Source organism: Phalacrocorax aristotelis, chromosome 3, assembly GCF_949628215.1.
Source record: "Phalacrocorax aristotelis chromosome 3, bGulAri2.1, whole genome shotgun sequence".
In the NCBI taxonomy this organism is placed as follows: domain Eukaryota; kingdom Metazoa; phylum Chordata; class Aves; order Suliformes; family Phalacrocoracidae; genus Phalacrocorax; species Phalacrocorax aristotelis.
Window position 1 is genome coordinate 32,655,362 of NC_134278.1, and position 23,196 is coordinate 32,678,557.

Consider the following 23,196-nt stretch of genomic DNA (forward strand, 5'->3'; position numbering starts at 1 on the left):
CCCTTCCACCCACAATGGTTTTGCACTTTAGAGACTTATAATCAGTCTGTGATATAGAACAAACAAACTGCCTTTTGCAGGGACTTAAGCTCATAACTAACTCAGATATGGCTATATAATGCTCTAAGCTACATACACAGTAAATAATCATGCCAGAAGTTCTATGTAAACTCACCATAGAAGCAAACCGATATCCTGATTTCTAGCTTAGTTTCTTGCTGCTACTACCCTAATTCTGACAAGCTGAGCCAATTTATAGATGCCTAAGCATCTATAAATTTATATTAGTTATATCTAGCATAAAATTGAATTAAAACATGTATTAAACTTCCTAAATACCAAATAGTCAAGTCCCCTACAGTGATTCTATTATTGTGCTTGGATTGATATCAGGATGACCAACCTCCCATTATCTGACACAATTTAGATGTAAAGAGAGCAGAAAAGTAGTATTTATTGAATGCTTCACTTCCTGCAGTGACAATTCTACCACATCCACTCAGCACACTTATGTTGATCAGGTTCCTCTTCTCTAGCATGTTTAACACTACTTCAATTTCCCTTTGTAATCCTTTTGCTCAAAATATTCTGCATCTACTCTTTTTAAACTGAAGGAATTGATAGTCATAACTTACACGCTTTACTAAATATTTTCAGCTGAAGAAGGTTGGTGGGTGATTTTTTTTTTTTTTAAGCAGTGTTTTTTCCAGAAGCACAGCCTTCTGGAAAACTAACAGTAGTACTCAAATGCTCAAAGCAGCACTCAGTTTCTTCAGTCTCATTTAAATCCCTTCTCCTAACAGCTCTGGCTCAAATGTTTTGTCTTTGTGAAACACCTCAAACAGCACACCAAAAGATCTGAACTTCATTGTGCCTGAACATGAATTACCAAATCATGACTTAGTTGGTTGTCTACATTTGCAAGATCAGATCTAACAAATCCTACTCCTGTAGGACACTATATATTGATAAACAGCTGTCCACAAAAACACCAAGATGCTTATGATACGTAACTTCGAACTTCTCCATAAATATGCTGGCCTCCACTCATGACAAGATGAAAAACGAGAATTAAAGCCTTCAAGTACAGAAAATTAGAGACTTCAAAAGACCCAACCCCAAAACCCTGAAGTACACAAAAGTGCAATAACGAAAGTAGAGGCTAGTGTTAACTACTTAATTCTAAAGATCTTATATAACAAGAACTGCAGTGAGTTTCATGAATTCGGACAGGCCAAAGTGTCTGCAGTGTTATTAATCAGCACATACTCAACTTCATTCTGATTATTGTTCTCTCCTGTACCAAGTTATTTTGTCATTTCTCAAATATACACATAACAACTATCAAGTGCTGAGTAACAACATTGCTTTCAGTCTATAGACAGCCTTACACACTAAACTAATCCTCATTGCAGTCACTCAGCAACTTAAGCATACCAGTACAGAATCTAGTGGAAGGTAGCAGATGCCTTATCAAAAGAAGCAACGCAATATTCAAAGCTTTACACTGTCTGAAGATGATCTAGGAATTAAGTTGCATTATATATATAGTACAACCAGTTTCTGATTTGTGTATTATCAAGAGACCTACTAGTAGTTAAAAAACCTGGCCACGAAAGAGTCTTCAAAACTGAGAGCGGGCCTGGCTTTAAAAGTAGCCGTAAAAACTACATTTTTGATACAGAAGACAAGATCCCTTTTTGAAAAAAAAAAAAAGGGTGTTACATCTCACCTGTACCAGGTATTTTTGGCTTCCATACATTACATACTGCGGTGCAAGACTGTAAATCATGTAACTTGTATGGAGAACTATCAACAGAAGTATCATACAGAGAAACAAGAGTGCTTGAGGTCGAGTTTTTCCTCGCCTGATTTTATAAAGCTGAAACACAGGAAACATACAAATGTTAACATAATTAAATTTCTTCTTCCTGCAGACATTTAAAATATTCTCTAATTCAAGTCACAGCTTTAATTCTACTGACAGAAGTAGGAGGCTGCTAAAATTATCCTCTGGCAACTTAATTCCAATGAGTCAAAGCAGGTTTTTAGGTGTATTTATCTGAATCTCAAAGCACAGCTATTTAACCAAACTAATTGTTCGTATTAATGACCCAGAACATTCATAAACCAGCAATTAGCAGCAAGATTTAAGTGATGTTGCCTATCACTGACAACAAACTGTGCCTTTGTTTGTCGAAGAATAGTGTCCTTCAGTCAAGGTGAGGTGTTGTCTATCACTACACCTCTAATAAGATCTAGAAACAGAGGAGAGAGCGAGCATTCCCAGTCTGCGAGAAATTGCACACCACACAGTGGCATCTTTTCTCTTTACACTGCAGAGAAGAATATAATCCCTTGTTGTTACCCTGTAGATACCACGCTATTCTGTAATCCCCAAAGGCTCAACCTGAGTACCATATTAAGGTAAAGAAGCTGGCAGCTGAGACGTATATGATGGAAGACCAAAACCAACAGCCAATCTCACAACTCATTACAAGGACTCAGGGTCACTGTTCACAATTTTGGGGTGTCAACACATGAAAGAGTGACAGTATTAAAGGGAAAGTTGGCACAGAAGCAGGGAAATATTTAACCAAGCATCACAGGCATGAACAGCATATTATTGGATACAAAGCTGGTTTTTCAAATACAGTAATATATTTGTATCATATTTAAATATGCCTTATCATCACCATACTGTTTTATGTCTTATCAAGGTAAACTTGCTAACCAGCTAAAAAGCAACTCAAGCACTACTGCCTGCAAGCACATTTCAGATTTTGACCATAAAATTCACTAATACTTTCAGTATATCAGAATTATATGGCTTTAACTTAGAAAAGTCAGAAGCTAAAGTGCCACTGATTAAATACTTGAAAGAGTCATCTGACTGTATTGCTTAAACTATGAGTTTTGGTCTGATAACTCAGCAAAATAGAACACCTTTCAAAAGCAGTGAAAATTCTGCAGTAGGTTAGTAACAGTTAGACATACAGACAATGCTGTTTGTGACACCCGGTATTTGTAAGCAGTAATAGTCATTATTTATGTAATATCACATTTATTAAATGTTCTAATGAGTATTATAAACTGAACTCTTGTCATATTTACCCTTATCCAGAAGAACCATACACCCATGTTTCGAATGCCTGCCATTGAAGTGAAGATGAAGTACATCACAATAGTTGTAATAAGAATATAATCAAGTGGAAAAACCTGAAACAAGAATACAAGCAGTTAAAAAGAGAAGACAATGTTCAAACTAGAAAACAAGCTCTTCCCCACTTTAAAGCTAAGTAAGTAGTGTCTCCTTATAACATTGAGATAATAAGAGCCCTTCCATTTAGAAGTTATACATAGCTGGCTCCAAATACAGCTAATATAGACTACTGCTAATAGAGCTTACACAATTAGTTTGGGAATGCAACTAGGCATTTCTTTCTTAATTTAAAGCTTGCCTTAATTTTGAAGTGTTATACATTTTTAGGCCAAGAAATACTTAATTCCATTCTGAGAGTATATTTAAAAGGAAGCCCACAGTGGAAACAATCATTTTAGGACTGTATAGGCATTCTATTTATGAATATTTCTGAACATATTTGCACACAAAACTTGGTTTTTATGTTTATATTCATAACAGTTTGAGATAATACTGCTGCTGAACACTCTTCCTCAGTAAACTGCAAGCTTAGGTGTTCAATAGTTTCAGAAACCATGGGAAAGCAAAGCATTGTGCCAACCTGCTATACCAAGAACATCAAAAGAACTCAACTGGGGGAGAGTAAAACACTAGCTTACATTAAGGCTTTTCTCTTTCTTAGCTTACCAATGACTGATTGCCAAATTCATATGTGGCCTTACTGCCTTCCAACCCTACTGAAATTAATAGATGCTTGTTCTTATGTAGGGTTTGTTTTAAAGATTAACACACTACTATAACATACATAACTGCACAGAGTGCTATGTATCTTTTAAGGTGCAGTAAATACATTAAGGAGTGAAAAAGTGCATTTACTTCACTGAAGAGTGATAAACTATCAAGTACAGAAACAATCAGAATATAGGCAGTGCAGTGGAGAAAGTTGCTTTTATTCTGTGCATAACTAGAAGTGGTGTCATTCTTCATTGCCACTATGTTCTCATCAGATGAGAGTTAGTTTCAAGCACCACCTTCCTCCAGCAACTGGCTTCCATCCACAGAAGATTTTCAATCAGTATCTAATAACTAAAAGATTGTTAACAAGGAAGTTGCCTTGCTTTCACAGCACACAGATCTAGACAATTTTATTTTAATGAATTACTTTGGAAGAAGTGTAGTTTGCCTTTTGACATCTTACCAGAAAACAGAGAGGAGCGTCCTTATATATGTATATCACCATATTTTTTTACTTACCGTTTGAAGAACAGGTAACAGCATATTCAATGGATTGGTCAGATTAGTTCCTAAAATTATAAATCCCGAGTCGAAGCCAGCTGAATGCAGAGCTTTGTCCAAACTGCAGTAATTAAGAAAAACTGACTAAGTACTATGGTTGTCTCAGAGATTTGTGTTCAGTTTAATTTAAAAGGGCAGCTCAAAAAAGCTGAACTAAGCCCAGAGACTGACAGCTTTTTCATATCTATATAGACACGTCTTGTTTTACCACAATCATTGCACTTTGTCCTATGAAAAAGTATATTGATTTCTACATCTCCTTGGCATTTTAGCTTTTCCCTAGTTTGGATCATAAAGCTTATTTGCCCAGTCTGAAAATATTAAAAATGCCAACATTTGAGACCTCTGGTTACTGTCAATCTTCATTGAAATCCAGCAGATTTGCAGCTGGCTATATTGCTTTCAGCACTATGAAACTATGATGTAATGCACACCATAATGGATTATACATGTCATTTACAACAAGAATTTAAGCACCTGTTACCCAGCCCAAGAAGTACCTACATGCATTAAGATTCATTCAAGCAATCATAATACTTCTGTAGTCTGAATTAAACTTCCTTAACATATATGCTTAATTTCTCTGCTGAATCAGAATTGTTTTCAGCAGCATACAGTCAATCAAGCTGAACCACGCGCTAAGAGAGATTCAAGAAAGGACATTTTGGTTAGTTTCAATATATACTATTGTAATAAGAAATGCAGCATAGAAAAGAAGCGGGCTGACTCTTGAAGTAAACTACCCCTTCGTTTGACATTAGAGCAGAAACCGTGTGGTTTAAGTGCCAAAATTTACTTACTTTGACAAGAACAGAGAGACAGTGAAGAGCAGTGCCACAATGATGAAGAATACTCCCCAGACAATCTAGAAGTAAAGATTTATTACAGGTTAACTGAAAGTGCTTGCAGTTGACACAAGAACTGAAGACTTCTCAAAATTCCAGTAAAGGACTAATGATCTTGGACCACCTCAGAGCTCAAACACTCTTGAAACAATAACTTTTTGGTAAATACTTGAGACAAGTGCTAACAAATGTTTAGTCTGTTAAACAGGGTTTATGTCAAGCATTTCAAAAGTTCATTATCTACGATGGTAACAACCTCTTCACATGGTGGGTACACTAAGCTCAATCAAGCGTCATACATCACATGCTATAGTGCAATACAGAAGTCCACCTATAAGTCAAAAGTGTCATTAAGAACAAAGATGAAATATTACATTAAATGAACACAGGATTTGGCAGAACACACAACCTGTATTTGCTGTATTTTACAGCAAATCTTAACTTATACATGCAGTTTGGGTATAATTAAGGGGAATTGAAGGAGTTTGTTTCCCTCAGCCACCACACCTGTGTGGTCACCTTCCAACAGGTGGCAACCCATGCACAGCTTCAAAGGAACATCTCACCTTTCCTGACTGAGAGCTCCCTTCTGTAGCACAGGTTGGAAACACTCAGTGACCAAATCATTTGGAAGGAACAATGTAAAACTCAAGTAACCAAGCCCAAATATCAGATTGACTTTTTCTTGCTTCTGCCTGCAAGTCCTCTCAGTTACTCACCGCTATTGAGTATTTCAAAGCAATTTTCAAGGTTCAAGTTATAGAAATCATCAACTTTTCAATGTATTTTGACTGAGAGGTTAAGTCACCTAGAAATTTAACTTCGAAGTGATATGAAGAGTTAAGAAAGGACTGGGAAAAAGATGCTTATAAATACTCAGGTAGTAGGAAAAACACTTGAGTTTCAAGAAAATCTAGGTAAGTGCTACTTAAATACTATTATTCTAAAACACTGTCTATCCACAAGTGATTAAAATAAAATGTAACTACAACCACCAGATAAAGGCCTCTTCCAGAGAAGGTTCTAGAAGAGCTTCCATACCCCTTTAGCTGTAGTAGGTGACTAATTTGCCCCACAATATTCTTTTGGAGTGCATACTGTATTCAAAAATTTGGAGCAAAAAAAAGTCTAACAGCTGTGGTTATTTAGCCACCAAGTCATGAGCCTAGAAAAATACAGTAAATTTTAAGGACCACTATAAATAAATCAGATACTGCTCTTTCTAAAATAAGCAATAGCAGCCTTTTTTGTAAGCTTTTGCACACTAGCATGTAACTACCTGATATACAAAATAGGATCAGAATTTCTTGGCTAAGCCAAGGTGGCATATGAAACACTAAGTTTACCAGAAGTAAATGAAGATTTCATAAACCAACCATATCAGCAGTTAAACTGGGTTTGTGCACTCAGATTTTTCAGGTTTTAAGGGCTAGAATGAAATAAGCAAAAGCTTAAAGTTAGACAATTTAGTCCCTGAATACACTCAAAGTATGAAAAGTTTGAGTTTAAGCTACTGGTAAGTTGCCGGAATTCTTCCTGTTTAGAGAACTGAAAGTAGTATTCTGATACATGTAAATTCTGTTTTTCCCGCTTCCTTCTCATTTTTATCATTAGAGAAAGAAGTCACCTTCTTTCAAAGATGGCTTCATTTCTTACAGTTTTTCTATGAATGGTCTGAATCAAGTAGATTAAGATCTTGAGGAATTATGCTATTTCAAACAAACACAGGAAAGTGTTTATTTTGCATACCAAATACAGCACTCAAGCCAGGGACTTTGTTCTCCAAGCTGTCCTCAACAAGAACACCTCCTGTTGTTTTGCCTGGGCTACAAGCTAGTTCAGGAAACCATTCTCCATTTCTTCCGCAGGTTCTCTCTCTCACAATCTTTTCCTTGGGGTGGGGGTGTGGGGGGTGTGGAGGGTGGGGTTAGGGGATGATGCACAAAGGTGAGCCCAGATAGCAAACCCATTCAATTACAGCTCCAGCAGGTTCACTGTATTTTCCTAGAAATCCTAGTCATGGAATATACTCAGATACGCATGCTGAACTTGCCAAAACAATAATGTTTTCAGATTGCTAGACCTGAGACAACCTAGACAGACTTATTTCCAAATTCTATATGCAAGAACACAATGCATGGTCTTCCATATGAATGAGGGAGTTTCATGGTTTAAATTATTTTTATTTTATTAACCTTAAACCTTGGCACACAGACATCCTGAAAAGGTTAAGAACTTTATTGCAGCTGCTCATTAAAGATACTCAGAGTTACAGTGCTATTATTGTTCATTAAATTCTGAAGATAAGCTTCCATCTGCAAACTCAAACAAAATATTAGAACATCACTTATAAAACAACTCAAAATTATGTAGGCCTTATTAGGTAGAAAATTATAGACTAATATCAAGTTAAGTATTAACTTGAACATTTCCACATATTTAAGTGTCCTAAGATTTTACCTCTCCGCAGCAAACTCCCACTAGATGTTAGCCATAGAGGAAATAGATATTTAAAACCAATTAACACCAAGAGGCTGAAGCTTGTACTACTTCATTACTTTCTGCCAACTATGGCCAGTAGACAGGTGTCCGTATCTCCTCTGGAATATGTCTGTCTTCTGAAGTTACGCGTAACAAGGTAAGCTGTTGAAAAAGCACTCCTTTTCCCATTTGAAGCTCAACTCCAGTCCCATTAAATATTAGATTGAAAAGGCTAATATTAAAGACTTTCATTTTACCTTAGTTCATCCTGTATTTCCACAGTACTATTAAGACTGCTGAACCATAAATGATTTGCAATTAACCTATGTTTACACAATTTTAGAGCATCAGTTGACTTAAGCCTTTCACAGAAGTGATCTTTGTGTTCTTACATAGATCTTCCTTGTACCTCAACTGATTACAGACCAACTGATACCTCATTTTTCCTTTATTAACCGGCACTCAGCCAACAATTAAAAGAATACCAACACTCAGACTAGTAAAGTTGGCAACCTACGCAGTCTGGCCGAGCCTTATCAAGTGGTATTAACATGACAAATTAAAAGCATGCCTCCAGTTGGGTATCATTTGGCATCTGGGTGAGGGAAAGAGTAAGTACTTCCTTTCCTATCCCCCCCCCACATAAAGCCTAAGATAGGCTAGAAAAACATTGCAGCAGGAGCGATACGCTCACTTTTGCCTTTTACTTGTCACCTATAACAAAGGACAAATTTGCCACCCACAACCTTATGGGATACAACTGTACTGCTGTTTACTAGCTTTAAACCAACCAGAACACCTTCAAAGATTCTAGATACACTTAGCCATGGAAATTTACAAAATAGTTTTTCTTTGTGTCACACCATAAATGAGAAGAAATCTAAGCCCCTGCAAACCTAAGTACATGTTCAACTTCAGAGCAAAGGACAGCACTTAATCGAAACCTCTTGTTCTCTTAGCAGGACTATTTATCAACTGATGCTGAAAAGCTTTTAGTATGAGAACAGGTGAAAACAGAGAGCCTGGGTTTCAGCCAAACACACAGAGCAATTTAGTAAGGTCATTACAAAAAAAGCAAGCAAGCAACCCTTGATCTATATTAGGTCTAACTTTCAATACAAGACAATTATTTCCTGTTCCTACTCCCTAGTCCTTTTGAAAGCAGGACCTCAAACCAACCACACCTCAAGCTATGTTACCTCCTCCACCACAACTGCTCCATTGCCAGGCCACTTCCACATATCCCTCAGTTAAAAAAAAAAAACAACCACCAAAAACCAAACAACACAAACAGACCCCGTACCCACTTGTACTCAATCATTTGTTACAGAACAGGTTTCAGAGCTGCTGCCTTGCACTTTAACCACTTCTACGTGTCTGTTTGGTTCTTCTCATCTACAATCTGTTGTAGAAGCTAGTATGCATACAAGTAGCTGCCAAAAATCAGTGAACCATGTTTTTATGCAAGACTGCAGATATTACAAAACCAGTGAGTTGAAAGAATACCTACTAATACATCTTATGCTGCTGCCTAAAATGAGTTCCTTTAGCATCTTAATAGAAAGCCTCTACATGGCCAAGTAACAAAGCAGCTGAAGCAGGAAGCAATAAGAACTGGTTTAGTTAAAACTTTGCTCTGCATTTGAACATAAGGGTTTAAAAGGCATGGCAAAGCAAAAACCAAGATGAAAATGTCAACATAGGCATTTCTCAATAGTAAAAATGGAAGCATGCTACTTCTAGGTCATAATGGAAAGTTTACTTGTACTTCAGTTTAATAAGTTAGGCCAAATAATTTAGATATTCAACTGATTAATGTATTTTTCCACTGCTACTGCACATAATCGAGTCCCAAGTTGACAAGTCTTTTCTGACATTGCTCATGTCCTGCTTACACCATTTTCCCTGGTACTTCCCTTCAACTTCCTAGATGTTCCCTTGACTCCTGCATCATCCTTGTTTGAGTCAGGAACTCTTTGCCTCCTACCCCTGCTCCCAGATCTCAGTCAAGCTAAGTTGTTTCACCTATGGAAAATTCCAAAGTGTTACTAAGATAATAATGGAATTTAGGAGTTAATTTATTCTGAGCAGGAATGACCTCATAATCCACAAACTTAGGTGTTACTTCGTTATGAAAAAAGCCTCAAAATTAACTTTGCCCCTCCAAAAAGCTAGAATACTCACCTGCCCAATTGTTTCCTACAGTGGTACAACAACAAAAAAGAAACCATGGTTCTGCTTACAACAGCTATTGCATGGCTTTGAATCAACACAAATTTAAAGGGAGCAGTCAGCCTCTCAGGGCTGGTACCCGTTAAAAGAGTAAAGAAAACTGGTGGCACATTATTGAACAGTTATACTGACCCAGAGGCAAAGCTGGATTCCTCATGGGAAACACTGTATTGGATTTACATGGCAAGGTTTTGGTATAGGGGTGTCCTCTCTGAGGAGCAGCTGGGGGCTGCCCAGGGCTAGACCCAGCTGTTTCCCGTTGGCTCCAACTGACCCACTGCTGGCCAAAGCTGAGCCCAGGAGCCAAGCTGGTGGCCCCTCTGTGAAAAAATATCTAAGAAAGGGGAAAATACCAGACAGCAGAGAGGAGCAAGGGGAAGAGGTGAAAAACAGCCCTGTAGACACTAACCTCAGAGGAGGAGCAGACACCCCTCCACCTGTTAGGAGGACAATGAAGGAGCAGATAACCACACTCAGCCCATGGAGGACCCCCCACAAGTGGATATTTTCTAGAGGAAGCTGTAGCCTACAGAGATCCCACATGCTGAAGCAGGTTCTTCTGACAGGAACTGCAGCCCATGGAGCAGACCCATGCTGGAATAGGGACAAAGCATGAGGCAGAAGCAGCAGTAGAGATGAGTTGTTATGGACTGATGGCAACTCCCTATTCCCCATCCCCACTGTGCCACTCGAGAGTCAGGATTAAAGTGATAGGACCAGAGAAAATGGCCACAAGTTGCACCAGGCAAAGTTTAGACTGGATATTAAGAAGAATTTCTTTACTGGAAGATTGGTGAAGCATTGGAACAGGCTGCCCAGAGAGGTGGTAGAGTCACCATCCTTGGAGGTGTTAAAAACATGTAGAGGTGGCACTTCAGGATATGGTTTAGGAAGGATGGTGGTGTTGGGTTGACAGATGGACTTGAGGATCTTAGAGGTCTTCTCCAACCTTAACGATTCTATGATTCTACAATTCAACCCACCATACTATTGCATGACATGACCTACTTTGCAGGAAGTTTCAGGTAACCTGGCAAACATGTGCTAAAAAGGATTGTTAGATGAAGCAAATCACTTAGTATTAAGTTATCACTATGTAAACTTAGGACATGAAATATTCACACTTCTTACTCATCATGCTGCCAACTTCCATGATGTAGAAGACACAGCGGTGAATGAAGGTAGAAAGCGTGTCAGTTTAGCCACACCATCTCTTCGAGGCAACTAAACTGACTCCTGACAGCACCTACATTCTGCACAAACACCCTGGCAGCATGGCTGTTATCCAGGCAACTGCCTACGGTTTCCCCCCTCTCTGCTCTCTCCAGAGATGTAGGGGGGGTGGGCAGAAATCAAAAGCCCAATAAAAAAGAAATGCCCTAGCCCTCCATCCTCAAGATAGCACTAACTATACCTATGCTTCTCTGAAGGCCTTCAGCAGCAGGTGGAGACTGACACAGCTATACGAAGTCCTCATTATCCTTAGTATTAGACAGAACAGTTTCTCTCTCCCTCGCTAGAGGTCAAGCGTACCACTGTTTACCAAGAAAACACTGTTCTCTGTAGTAGACTTCATATACTTGGACTGATGTCAATGCCTTTAAGTTTCTGCTTAAGCTAAGCCACATGAGTGTGCTCTGTTCACGCAGGTCTCAATCTTCAAGACAGAGCACTTAATTTCTTTATATTACTTACCTTAGGCTCTCTTCAGTTGGTTCACAACTGTTTTGAGGTACCCCATGAAAAACTGATGCAATACTCCCAAATTACCATTGCTGAGTGGACTTCCATTTTTCACAGCCTATATATGTGCTCCAGAGTTCCCCCCCCAAAGAGTTTTTGTACCTAGCCCTAGAATATACCGCATGTCTCTTGTTGCTTAGTTTCAGATGAAAGTGTGAGAAACCACAAGAGAAAGGAGAAGCAGCAGATTTCCTATCTACAGGAAAGGTTACATCTCATAGAATGAAGTTAGACTAGTTTGACATTACTCAATGACTCCATGCTGACCACTACTCATCTCCTTGGAATCCTCCCAAGTGTTGCATTTGACTAAATTGAAAAATTAACATCTTCACCTTTGATTAAAACATTTGTTCTCAAAATTTACTTCACTCCATGTCAAAGAAAGCTTACTCTTCACAGAAAAAAGTTTTGGCTTCATTTAACAAGGTATCACATGCTAATAGATATTTATCAGTAATTAAATAATCACAGCAAGAATATAGGAGAACACTATGCAATGACAATATGATCATAAAATGTAGACAGTAAGTTAACACTGCGAGAGACCTCCAAGACTAAGTACTGTTCCTGAACATGTTATTTTTTTCTGTCCATCCTAGTAAAGGTCTGCAACTCCCATAAACCTGACCATCCCCAAAAGCAGAAACAGCATTCTCCAGATCTAGTACTTGCCTCACAACAAATGGAATTTCTCTTGAAGTCTGAGAAATTACCACATTCTTAAACAAAAATATAGTGGTTGCACTAAAGATAGCAGTATCGTAAAGCAATAAGCAAGGCTCCAAATATTTCCTGCACTTCTACATTGATCAGAAGTATTGTGTATGGTTATTAAAAGGTGTCCGTCTTTTCATGAAAGCCACTAATTGAACAATTGACAAGTTGTATATGTGCAAAGACAACTCAAATGCTATTAAAGTAACAGCAATACAATCCTACAAGAGTTAAGATGTTAAGTGATGGACATTATCACCTTCAAAGGACAGCTCAAGGAAAAGTCAAAGTAAACAAGTTTTGTAACATGCTTCATAGCAAAATCCTATTCTAAGTGAAAATCTGTCAGGAAAAGTTACCAACCTGCAACTTCTTTAGTCTGCGATTCTTAAGTCAACAATTTACAGTGACTGTCACAGTCACTGAGAGAATAAAAAGCATTCAAACCACAAGAACAGAGACACTGGAATACCATCCTGACCATAAGTGATAATCTAAGTAACCAATGATATTTTACACTATCCTATGAGAACATGAAGAACTGTTAAAGTCCTACAGACAATAGATATGGCCAATGCATTTCAAATTTCAGGTTACTGTGAAGAGTTAAAGAAACTACACAAGCTATTTCAAGTCAAAGGAAGCATCCAGACTATTAAAATGAGTAGTTAGGGATATTTGTCCTTTAAATGAAAGGGCTAAGTCTAGATTTCTAATGTAGCATAGAAAGATAACTCCACTAAGCATTTTACACTGAAAGCTTTTGTTCAACTGTAATTTCAGCTCATTTCCATTGGTACCCAGCATTAACAGTAGCAATGACATTAGAAGAAATTGGTCATAGACCCCCTCAGCTTTTCAGAGTGCAGACTACGGTTTAAAGTACTGCTAAAATTTCTTCCTGCATCCAGCTAGCAAAAAATACTTCATATGGCAATACTGTTACATAGAAGTACTGGTTTTTAAAACCAGGTATCTATTAAAAAAAAAAAATCAAGGTCCTAAGATCAAAAAGAGACCAAGATCAAAGCTTTGCCCCAGTACCCAGTGCAAAAGGAGACTATTAAGTATCAAGATATAAATTCTATGCAGCTAGCTTACTATTGATCAAGTAATTACTTGGCAAGATGCTCATTCCAAATGCATATATTCTCAAAGTATCTCACACCTGTACTGGCTGCAAGTAATTTAGATTAACCTAAGCTACCTAAGAGCTATAGAGTTCTTCCTTCTCTTCCCATTTTCACATGCCTGAGAAAAGATAAAATATTCAGATTTTTCTCTGGCAGTGGCACTACAGTACATCAGCTAGGACTTGCTCCTTTACCTAAAATATGATTAAGATTGAAAAGTAAAAGATTTTCCAAAAGGTCAAACACAGCTTGCTATAGGGCTCTCATTGCAGAGTATAATAGGAATCAAAACAATAAGCGGTTGATATTCAGGATGGTATTGATAAACTAGACCCATGATTTATATGGGAAGCAGCAAGCCAGAATTTATTCCAATTTAAGTGTTAATAAGTGAGAAAAAGTTTTACCTTTAGAGGTCGGATAGCTTCACAGAACTTTGTCCACCAGCTTTTCTCAATAGACTCCAGATGCCTCTCTCTTCTTCGAAGTGTCCTTAGTCTCTCTTCTAGTTGTTGTACATTCCGTCTATCCCTTGATGACAGAGGTCGCCCATCTCTGCACTGGTTACCAAAAAATAGTGCAAGATATCAAGGGACACTGAATCAAGAAAAAGGACTTGGCATCTAGTTTAATGAGTTACAACAACTCTAAAGACTTTGTAGTTTATAATTCACACCATTTCTGTGCATCACAAGAGGATGAAGTGCAAAAGTCACAAGCTGCAACAAGGGGAATTCCTATTAGGTGGCAGAAAACACCCTTCACAATGAGGATGTTCAAGAATTTTAACAGAGTGGGCAGTCTCCATGGCTAGAAGTGTTTAAAATGCCCAGATGTGATCAAAGTAACCTAGTCAAACTGAAAGGGGTCTTCCACTGTGTAGAGGGGTTGAACCTGATGACTTTCAAAGGTCCCTTCCAACCAAACTCCATGACTAAGCCAATATTTTAAGCTTAGCTACTGTATTTTCTTTCCAGCATTCCACTACAGATATTCAGCTATGTTTCTTGTACTTGCAAGAGCAAGATGACTTGCTGTTCCAAAAATTAACCTTACAGATATCTAAACAAGAGGCATCATTATCCCAAGAAGTAGTTGAGTGTACCAGATAATTGTTTGATGATTACATTTAAGAATGTACTTAAATTCTGAGCCTCTAAATACTGAGCAGGTGTCATTGTACTTCGTTGTAAATTGAGTAGCACACCCTCACACCCTTAAATCTCAGTTATATGCTAGTAAGCAGAAGCAACAAAATAGGCATTAGGTAGCTGAACCAAAATTTTTTAGTATTAATGCTACTATATAACACACTGATCCTTAGAGAAAATATTATTCTTTTTAGTACATCTACTACATATTTTTAAATTTTGAAATGCCTTATTCAATTTTTTTTTTAAGAGCCTTTCTGCAAATAGTGAAACACTTAACCAGTGAAGTTAAAGCAAATCTATTTCAGATAAATTTATCAAAGGGTTTACAAGATTAAGACCACATTCTAGGCACATATAACACTTCAAAGTACATTGTGATCTCCAATTGAACAGGAACACATATTCTCCATAGCCTGTACAGCACCTCAGTGACTTGAAAACAGACTTTTTGAAAACAGTCCAAGCTCCCACGCTTCAATTATTTAGACTACGAAACGAAGCTACCAGGTGTACTAATAGCAAGCCATACTACATACTGAATCTTATAATTAGATTAAGTGGCATACTTCCGTACTTTTAGTTTTGACTCTATGTTACTCTCAGTAACATTCACTCTCTTCATGACTTCATGCAAATATAACTGAAGAACTAAGATTTCAGTTACAGAGGCAGGATCTGGACCATAATCTATAAGCCAAGGGAAATCAGTTTATACTAATGGTCACATTAAAATAGAGACATAACTTAAAGATTTTCTACTTTTTGATCCTATTTGTTAGCTAGATCAAACAACAAGACCAGCTGCTTGTAAACTCTCATAATTCAACATATTCTTCTGTAGTAAATAACTCAATTTTTCAAGGGCTTATAATTTTTCTCATATTGATTTCAGCCTCTGTTGTAGTAGTACTCTGTACAAATCCAAGACATAACAAATTAAAGCATGGGGAGACTACCTTTTAGGTTTCATTATGCAACAACATTTCTAGAACACTGAAGGAGCCCACACTGTGTAGAGGTAGAAGTATCAAGGAAACAGTTTCAACACTGCTGAGGTCTATCATCACAGAGCACACAACAGTACAGATGGACTTCCAGGATGAAAGTGATCCATCTTAATGCCCCTTCCCAAGTCAGGATTGTGAAAGCACTTGTTAAACCTGAAATTGGTTGGAAAAAGGGTGGGAGATTGTCCTTAGCATCTTATATGTAAAGGAGAAATATCCTCCTTCGGCTTACACTCTCAGGTTGTTAAATTAGCCTGCTTATATTAGGCACAGCATTTCAGTGAGCTGCAAAGCCATCATGGGTTTACAGGTGGTGTCGATATCCTAGGGATGTTTAGGATTCAGAACAGATTTCCATATGTATGCTTTTCGTAAGGAAGTGATTTATAACAGCAAGGTACATTACCTGGGAAGCAAGAATATCTGGGGCTGTTATTTATTCATAAAGATGATTAACAGTTTGATGAATCTAACTCATGACAGCTCCACGCAGCAAATATCCGATGTTGACAACTACAATGAGTAAGTATCAACAAATTGGATGCCATATCTGGTAGCAGACTAAGTAAGGTTATATTCTTCATTTCTACAAGGTTCCTCTTCCATATACCCAAGTAGGACTGCAGAAGTTTGAGTTTAGCTTGTCAGCACCGTTATTAGCTAGACGGAATTAAGTACTGCTGCAGGACTGAAAGAAAACCTGATCACTACTACACAAGTGACCACATTTGTTTCCAAAAGCTCAGTAACTGCAGACTAGACACTTTTGACATGCTACTCTTTCTGGAACAAAAACTCTACAGCATGACCATAAACTAGTAAGCAAGAAAAAAAATCATTAAGAAATTGAGAACAGTGAAGACCATACCTTTGATTTAATCCTCAATAAATGTTGCTCCACTTCTTCAATATCTTCAGTGTTCTCTAAACGCTCATAAGCTGCACTGGTAGTTCCCTTAATCAAGTTTAGAGGCAAAGCTGACATACCATAAGCCTAAAATAAAAAGAAAATATACATACTCAAATTTTCTACCATAAATTCTCATCTGATAAGGCTTCTGTATGTTGTAGCTATAAGGTATCACTTCTGGATTGCACCCTGCCACCCTCCTTCTACAAGCTCTTACTAAGGCAATCAATTCTTTTCCTTTATTGAGCATAACATAACAAACATGCAATGCAGATTCCAGCATCCCACATCGTCTCAGCAATCGTGAAATGCTTAAGTACCACTGGAACAACAACATATGTTAAGACTTCCTATAAGCATAGGTCACTGAAAATTTATCAAGTTAGCCCTCGGGTCCTCCCCCCATCAAATAATTTAATTTCCCAAAACCTTAACCTTCCCACTTCAGATGATGATCGAAACATTGTATAATACAGGAATTTCTAGATATTGAACTTAAATAGTTTTAGAAGTATACATGATTTCTTGGTAGCCAGTAGTCTTCAACTTACTTTTATGTAGAAAGTACCTGATTTACTAAAATAATTCTACAGTAAAAAGCCACAGAAGCAGCTAGGTAAGCACCTAAACTCAGTTACATTCCAAGACTCCTTAGATACCAATTCACATTAATAATTTTGTTGGCATTTACTCCTAGTTATAAATCCTATACCATTCATAGTGTTTGCCAGCTTCTACATCAACACTATGCCCAGATTTTTCCAATGCAAAGTCCATAGGCTTTTCACCAACATAAGACGAAACAGATATTTGAGGTGAGGTAAACAAGAAAATACCATTATTTCCTCCCTGCTACCCTATGAGTCTTTTAGATCTAGGCCAAGGTCAGAATTTTCTCCAGGCAGTTTAGAGACATTAGCTACAGCCTTTTTACTTGTTTTACTGTGGGTGGGAGGCTGTTAGTGATAGGTTGTTCATGAGGCAGAGCTCAGCAGGAAGGTTTCTTTTCTTTCTCTTAATTACATTTAAGACATGCAGTTTTACCAGAGTGCTTGATATCTGAACATTGACTGACTTCAGAAATGAGCAGTTTTCTAGATTTTCACAGGAATAGCACTCCCTCCAAGCACAGCTTTACATTTCCTACTGAGAATAGATTTAACACAAATGTTAGTGTTATGTCACCACACACGCTGCCAGATCGTGAGCCTTCTGTACACAAGACTTGATTTGACCTTCTTAAGAACTTCATTACACATACTAATGTTCATGCACTGTACTCAAAGCAAGACACTGTCCATTTTTTTGGTGTATTTTTCAACATGCTGTGTACCCTGCCACCAACACCCATTTCTAAGCTCCTTTAACAAAAGGGATCTTATTTACTACTATTGTAGCTCAAAACCACATTAACTATTTAAATTAATAGCCATTTCATTATACATATCTGACACTAAGCCCATAAACTTCAGTTTCACCCTGCAAGTGACAATATTGCATTATTTCAAGAAACATTCTTCCAAGTATTAGGCTATGAAAGCACAAATCAGAAGTTTAGCAGTCTGCAGCCTTGTTCACCTACTGTGGAATTAGGTTTCTTATGTTCAGAGTGACAGTTACCAGTAAATTGTTGGAACAGTGTCAGTTAAGTACAACAAGCAGACAGGATATGCGTGTCTCAACAGGCTTCAAACCCAAGGAAACAGTGGTACCTGTTAAATCACTTCAGAGCATTTAAGTAAGGGTAGGAGAAAAGTATTTTCCCTCAAATATTTCTTGAAGTATGTATCAGCAAAGAACACATTCAGCTAGATCTCTGACAACTTGCACTACGTTACTTTTTTTGCATGGCTGCAGAGTATTAGAATTGGTTTTACCATAGACTCCTGGAGAATAAGGTAGGCTATTAGCTGTCTGCTCAGCATTTCAGGACTTCACAGATAACATCGCCTCATTTGCCACCCTAAAATGCAGCTAAAAAAGTATTTGCAGCACTGTTTACAGACTGCTCAAAATAAATTCCATTTTTTTAGCTACCAAAAGATAACTGGCAATTTCAGTCCCTATGTTACAGCTCTTTGCTGTAAAAGCTATACAAGCTTTTACAACAGCTAATGATGGCAAAAAAAATCTCATGCTTTCCAAGACATTCTAGATGTTCTGGTTTGAACACAGCTATACAACCACAGAAAGGACCACCTACGAGATTAAGTATTTTAGGTAAGGAAAATTTAATTTAGGCCAGACTTTAAACCTCTGTCCATAAATGTGGCTCAGTTCTCCCTTTAGAGTATTTCCTCTGAGAGCATTAAGCGTCTTTGCTATCTACAGGAGCTAGAATGTCTTCCCCAACCTTCCTCTTCTGCAGGCTGAAGAAAGTTCTTTCAATTTTTTTTTATGGGTTGCATTTTCCAGCACTTTAATCACTTTGACAAGCCTCCACTGGTGCTTCTACAGCTTTCTAGCTTCTTACACTGGGGGACTGTCATGGTTTTGGTTGGGACAGAGTTAATTTTCTTCACTGTAGCTGGCATAGTATTGTGCCTCGGACTTAGTATGAAAACAATGTTGATAACACACAGATGTTTTGGCTGTTGCTGGGTAGTGCTGGTACTAATCAAGGACTTTTCCAGCTTCTCATGCTCTGCCAGGTGCACAACAAGCCAGGAGGGGAGGGGGCACAGCTAAGAGCAGATTCAAACTGGCCAAAGGGATAACCCATATCATGTAATGTCATACCCAGTATGTTAACTGGGAGGAGTTTAATTATTAAATTGTTCTTATCTCAATGCACAAGTTTTTTGCTTTTGCTCTTCCAATTCTCTCCCCCATCCCAGAGGGGTGTGGAAAGTGAGCGAGCGGCTGCGTGGTGTTGAGCTGCCTGCTGGGACTGAACCACTACAGGGACCAAAACCAGATGCAGTATTCCCCTGTGTGGCTTTGGAAGTACCAAGTACAGGGGAATAGTCACATCCCTTAATCTACTGGCTATGCTCTTGCTGAAGCAAGCCCAGGACACACTGTCTTCCTGCTGCAGAGCGCATTGCTGACTCATGCTCAGCTTGCTGTCCACCAGGACTTCCAGGTCCTTTTCAGCAGAGCCATCCCCAAACTGGTCAGGCCCTAGCATGAACTATTGCTTGGAAATAATCTATTCTAACAGAAGGCCTTAAAATAATGTGACGCCACTCTTGTTGGCTCAATCTTCCCACCTGTCAACGTCCCTATGGCATCTCTTCATTCTGTTGTATCTACTTCTCCCCGTTTGATATTCTCAAACTTGATGACTCAACCCCATCATCCAGATCATTTATGAAGACCCATATTGGGTCCATAATATCTATATTGGGTATTAGGCCCATATTGACCCTGAAAAGCTCGCTCACGTCTGGCTGCTAGTAGCGTAACCCCAGAATTTAGGTAAAAGTATAAACACTATCCAATCTCATAACTGGAATGCAGGCTGCAATCTAACCAAGGTCCCCCTATGGACCCCAAAAGCCAAGGCCAAAAAGACATCCAATATGTAGAAACATAATAATGGGGGATTGGTATCACAATTTTACAAACCTAAGCTTCGAGGCAATTAAATTTCACCATTAAGTAGAGGCTTCCACCTGTTCTTCAAACAGCTACCATCAACTAACAGATATCAAGTATTTACTCAAGAGAAATAGTTAAGAATAAAATTCAGAGTTCTACAATGCAAACTGCAACTCTTAAAGTGAACATCAAGCTTGCTCTAGTGATAAAGGCAGTCTACATTCCTTCCTTGAATACAAAAGATATTAATATTGAGATGATTATGCAAGTAAACCTCCCATCATAGGTGGGGGGAAGCGCCACATTGGTCCTTCAAGACACCAGTATGTAGAATGAAGGACAGAAGGATGAGTCATCTCATGTGATGTGTCACAGCTCTGAACAGATACTGTATTAGCTCAGTTTCAGGGCTGCACTTCCCTTCAGGCTAATGTAAATTCAAGGCTGCTCTGAACAAAGTTTTAAGCCCCTGGGTTCATGCAAGTGTTAAGTTATTCATGGGCTGTTTACAACTCAACAAGCAAGCAATGTATCAAAGAAAGCACAGGAAAACCAAAGCCGTCCACTAAAGCCAAGAGAACCTCAGTCCTGAAACAAACTATTGGTTCAAAGTTTGAAACATACATAAAAACAGATTAGAAGAGCCTTTAAAGCAGTTAAGACAAGTTAATTTATATACATGAATTTTTATAAAACAAGAATTTAAGTCTTGACATATTTATACCACTGAAACAACAGTTTCCAGGACTTATTTTTAGACCACCTTTGCCTCAGAGTGGAGTCAGGTAAGAGACACTGCACTGAAGACTAAAAACAGTCAGCCAAATGTAATAGCCAGTTACAGCATGCATGGTTGTTTTTTCCCACATAGGTTCTTCAAAGCAACCTGAATCTAGTACTAAACACTAACTGTTCAGGCTGGCACCTGATAATACATGCTACAAAGTTAGATCTTTGAAGTCTCAGGCTGCTGTCTCTGCTGCTACTGAATGACTAATCAGGTTCACTGAAACCCCATTTCATAGTAGGAAAAAATTAGATCTATAGTTAAAATAACTTCTTTTAAAGATTCCCTTCTCTTGAATTCCCACAAGTGATCATATAAGATGTCATCCCTTTTCCGTTAGTTTAAGCGCTGGAAAGCCAAACCTTAAGAGCTCACTACCTAGGAAGTACAAGTTAAAGGCATCATCCATGAGCAGCTGTCTCATGATTTGAGAGTCTGCCCACAAGCAACACAGATAATCTCTCTGCATGGTTGAAGTTCATATTTATACTTCATAGATTTATTGAAGTAGGTAACCTTCTACTCTAAAGAAAAAAACACAGAACAACTTAGGCAAAAGTCTACACAAAGCTCTTAAGACATTTTATTTGTTATTTACAGAAGGGGTAGCTAGGCCTGAGAGTGGAATTTGCAAAGAAATCTATCATCAGTAAAGCAGAAGCCTGTAATTCACATGATAGCAACAATTAGTTTGATACTATTTATGCAGCATCAGTAGGCATTTAAGAAAAGTGAGCAGCATGCTCTAGCTGTTCTCTCAGCAAGCCATTGAACCCAAATATATTCTGTGCTTCAGAGCACTACAATACCTCAGTAAGGATTACATGAGCATTGCTTCCAGTTTGCTTAATCTTCACTTTTCCTGCATCCCTTTCCTTCCCTGTCATTCCACAGTTAAGATTTAGAAGAATGAGTTGTTGTTCTGATCCTTTGGTCTCTTGCAGACTCAGAATCTTACAACACTTTAGACTTGCCAAACTCACATAGCCTATGCCTAGATAAAGGAATAGTCTTTCTTATTAGTTGCCTGGTATGTTAATAGTCACTCAGAAGCAGAAGAAAGAAAACAAGTGAAGCTGAAACAAATTTGTAAAATGTGATTTTTACGAAGTTGCAGCAAGCAACTATGTCAGGGATAAACCGTTGAGTATTCAGAAGATCCAGAAAGGTTTTCCACTGGGAACCATAACTGCCAGCTTAATATTTTTAAATTGCACAAGCTACCAAAGAGTTCCACTGAAAAGGGTGTATTAATGTGGGAACACCTAATAATCAACCAGATCAGGCATTAGCACACAGACCAGTCATGAGGAGCACAGAAAAAAAATATGGAAATTAATATAGCAAATGCCTTTAGCAAAGAGTTGAAGATAACTTCGAACACCTACTGCAAAAAGCCTGAAGCCATCACGCATCACTTCCTACATCTGCTATGTTCAGCTAATAAGATATGGTCTAATGATTAGCTTGTAGCCAATACAGGATAATCTCTCCTTGTTAGAGATCAAACGGAACAGGTAAGTTGTTTCTGATCAGTTTGGTATACAATCAGCACTAGTTTACCAGCTTTTTCTGGTTAAAGGTATTTTTAAGAATTAAACTTGTGGTAATAAATGATCAGGAAGTACTTGTGTAGCATAGCAGAAAGACTCCCTATTCCATTTATTTTTAGAGGTTCATATATCAAGATGATGTGGCTTTTAAGTGCTATCACTGAGGTGTTTTAAAAAGTGTGCATATAATCTTGTGCAAAAAGTATAGAAATAAATACTGACAAACATTGCTTGCATAGCACTGCCCTCTAGTGAAGTCACACGAAACAGCCAAATAAAAACCAGAACTATTATACCACTGTATAAAAGGCATTAGACAAAATGCTTATAACTTTAAATATAGGAATATTCAAATTCCTATTTTCTTACAACAGCTTGTTTTAAGACTTCACCTGAAAGCATGACCATGAAAGACAGAATGTTCAATTGAACCAACTAGATCAAAAATCAAGTACGTGTTAGTTTGTTTCAATATGAATGTCCCACAAAACCCCCTCCGTTTTAAAAATATTTCAGAATAAAAGACTATGTATTCATAGCCTAATTAGCTTTTACTTTGAATTATGGTAAGCATGAGGGAAGTCACATTATGATACTTTCATCCCTCATAGCAGTTGATACAGTTCAGTTGCTGATATTGAATGCTATTTCAT

At 37.9% G+C, this 23,196-nt stretch overlaps 1 protein-coding gene across 1 annotated transcript in view; it reads right to left on the reverse strand.

Annotated features, from left to right (window-relative positions):
* Positions 1 to 23,196, reverse strand: part of LMBRD1 (LMBR1 domain containing 1) — a 78,675-nt gene that overhangs the window by 18,937 nt on the left and 36,542 nt on the right. The window contains exons 8-13 of the mRNA XM_075087049.1: positions 16,619 to 16,744; positions 13,997 to 14,149; positions 5,239 to 5,303; positions 4,397 to 4,499; positions 3,115 to 3,219; positions 1,733 to 1,882 (exon numbers count right to left, since the gene is read on the reverse strand). Of these exons, the coding sequence (XP_074943150.1) occupies positions 1,733 to 1,882; positions 3,115 to 3,219; positions 4,397 to 4,499; positions 5,239 to 5,303; positions 13,997 to 14,149; positions 16,619 to 16,744 (702 nt within the window). The remainder of the gene's footprint in view (positions 1 to 1,732; positions 1,883 to 3,114; positions 3,220 to 4,396; positions 4,500 to 5,238; positions 5,304 to 13,996; positions 14,150 to 16,618; positions 16,745 to 23,196) is intronic.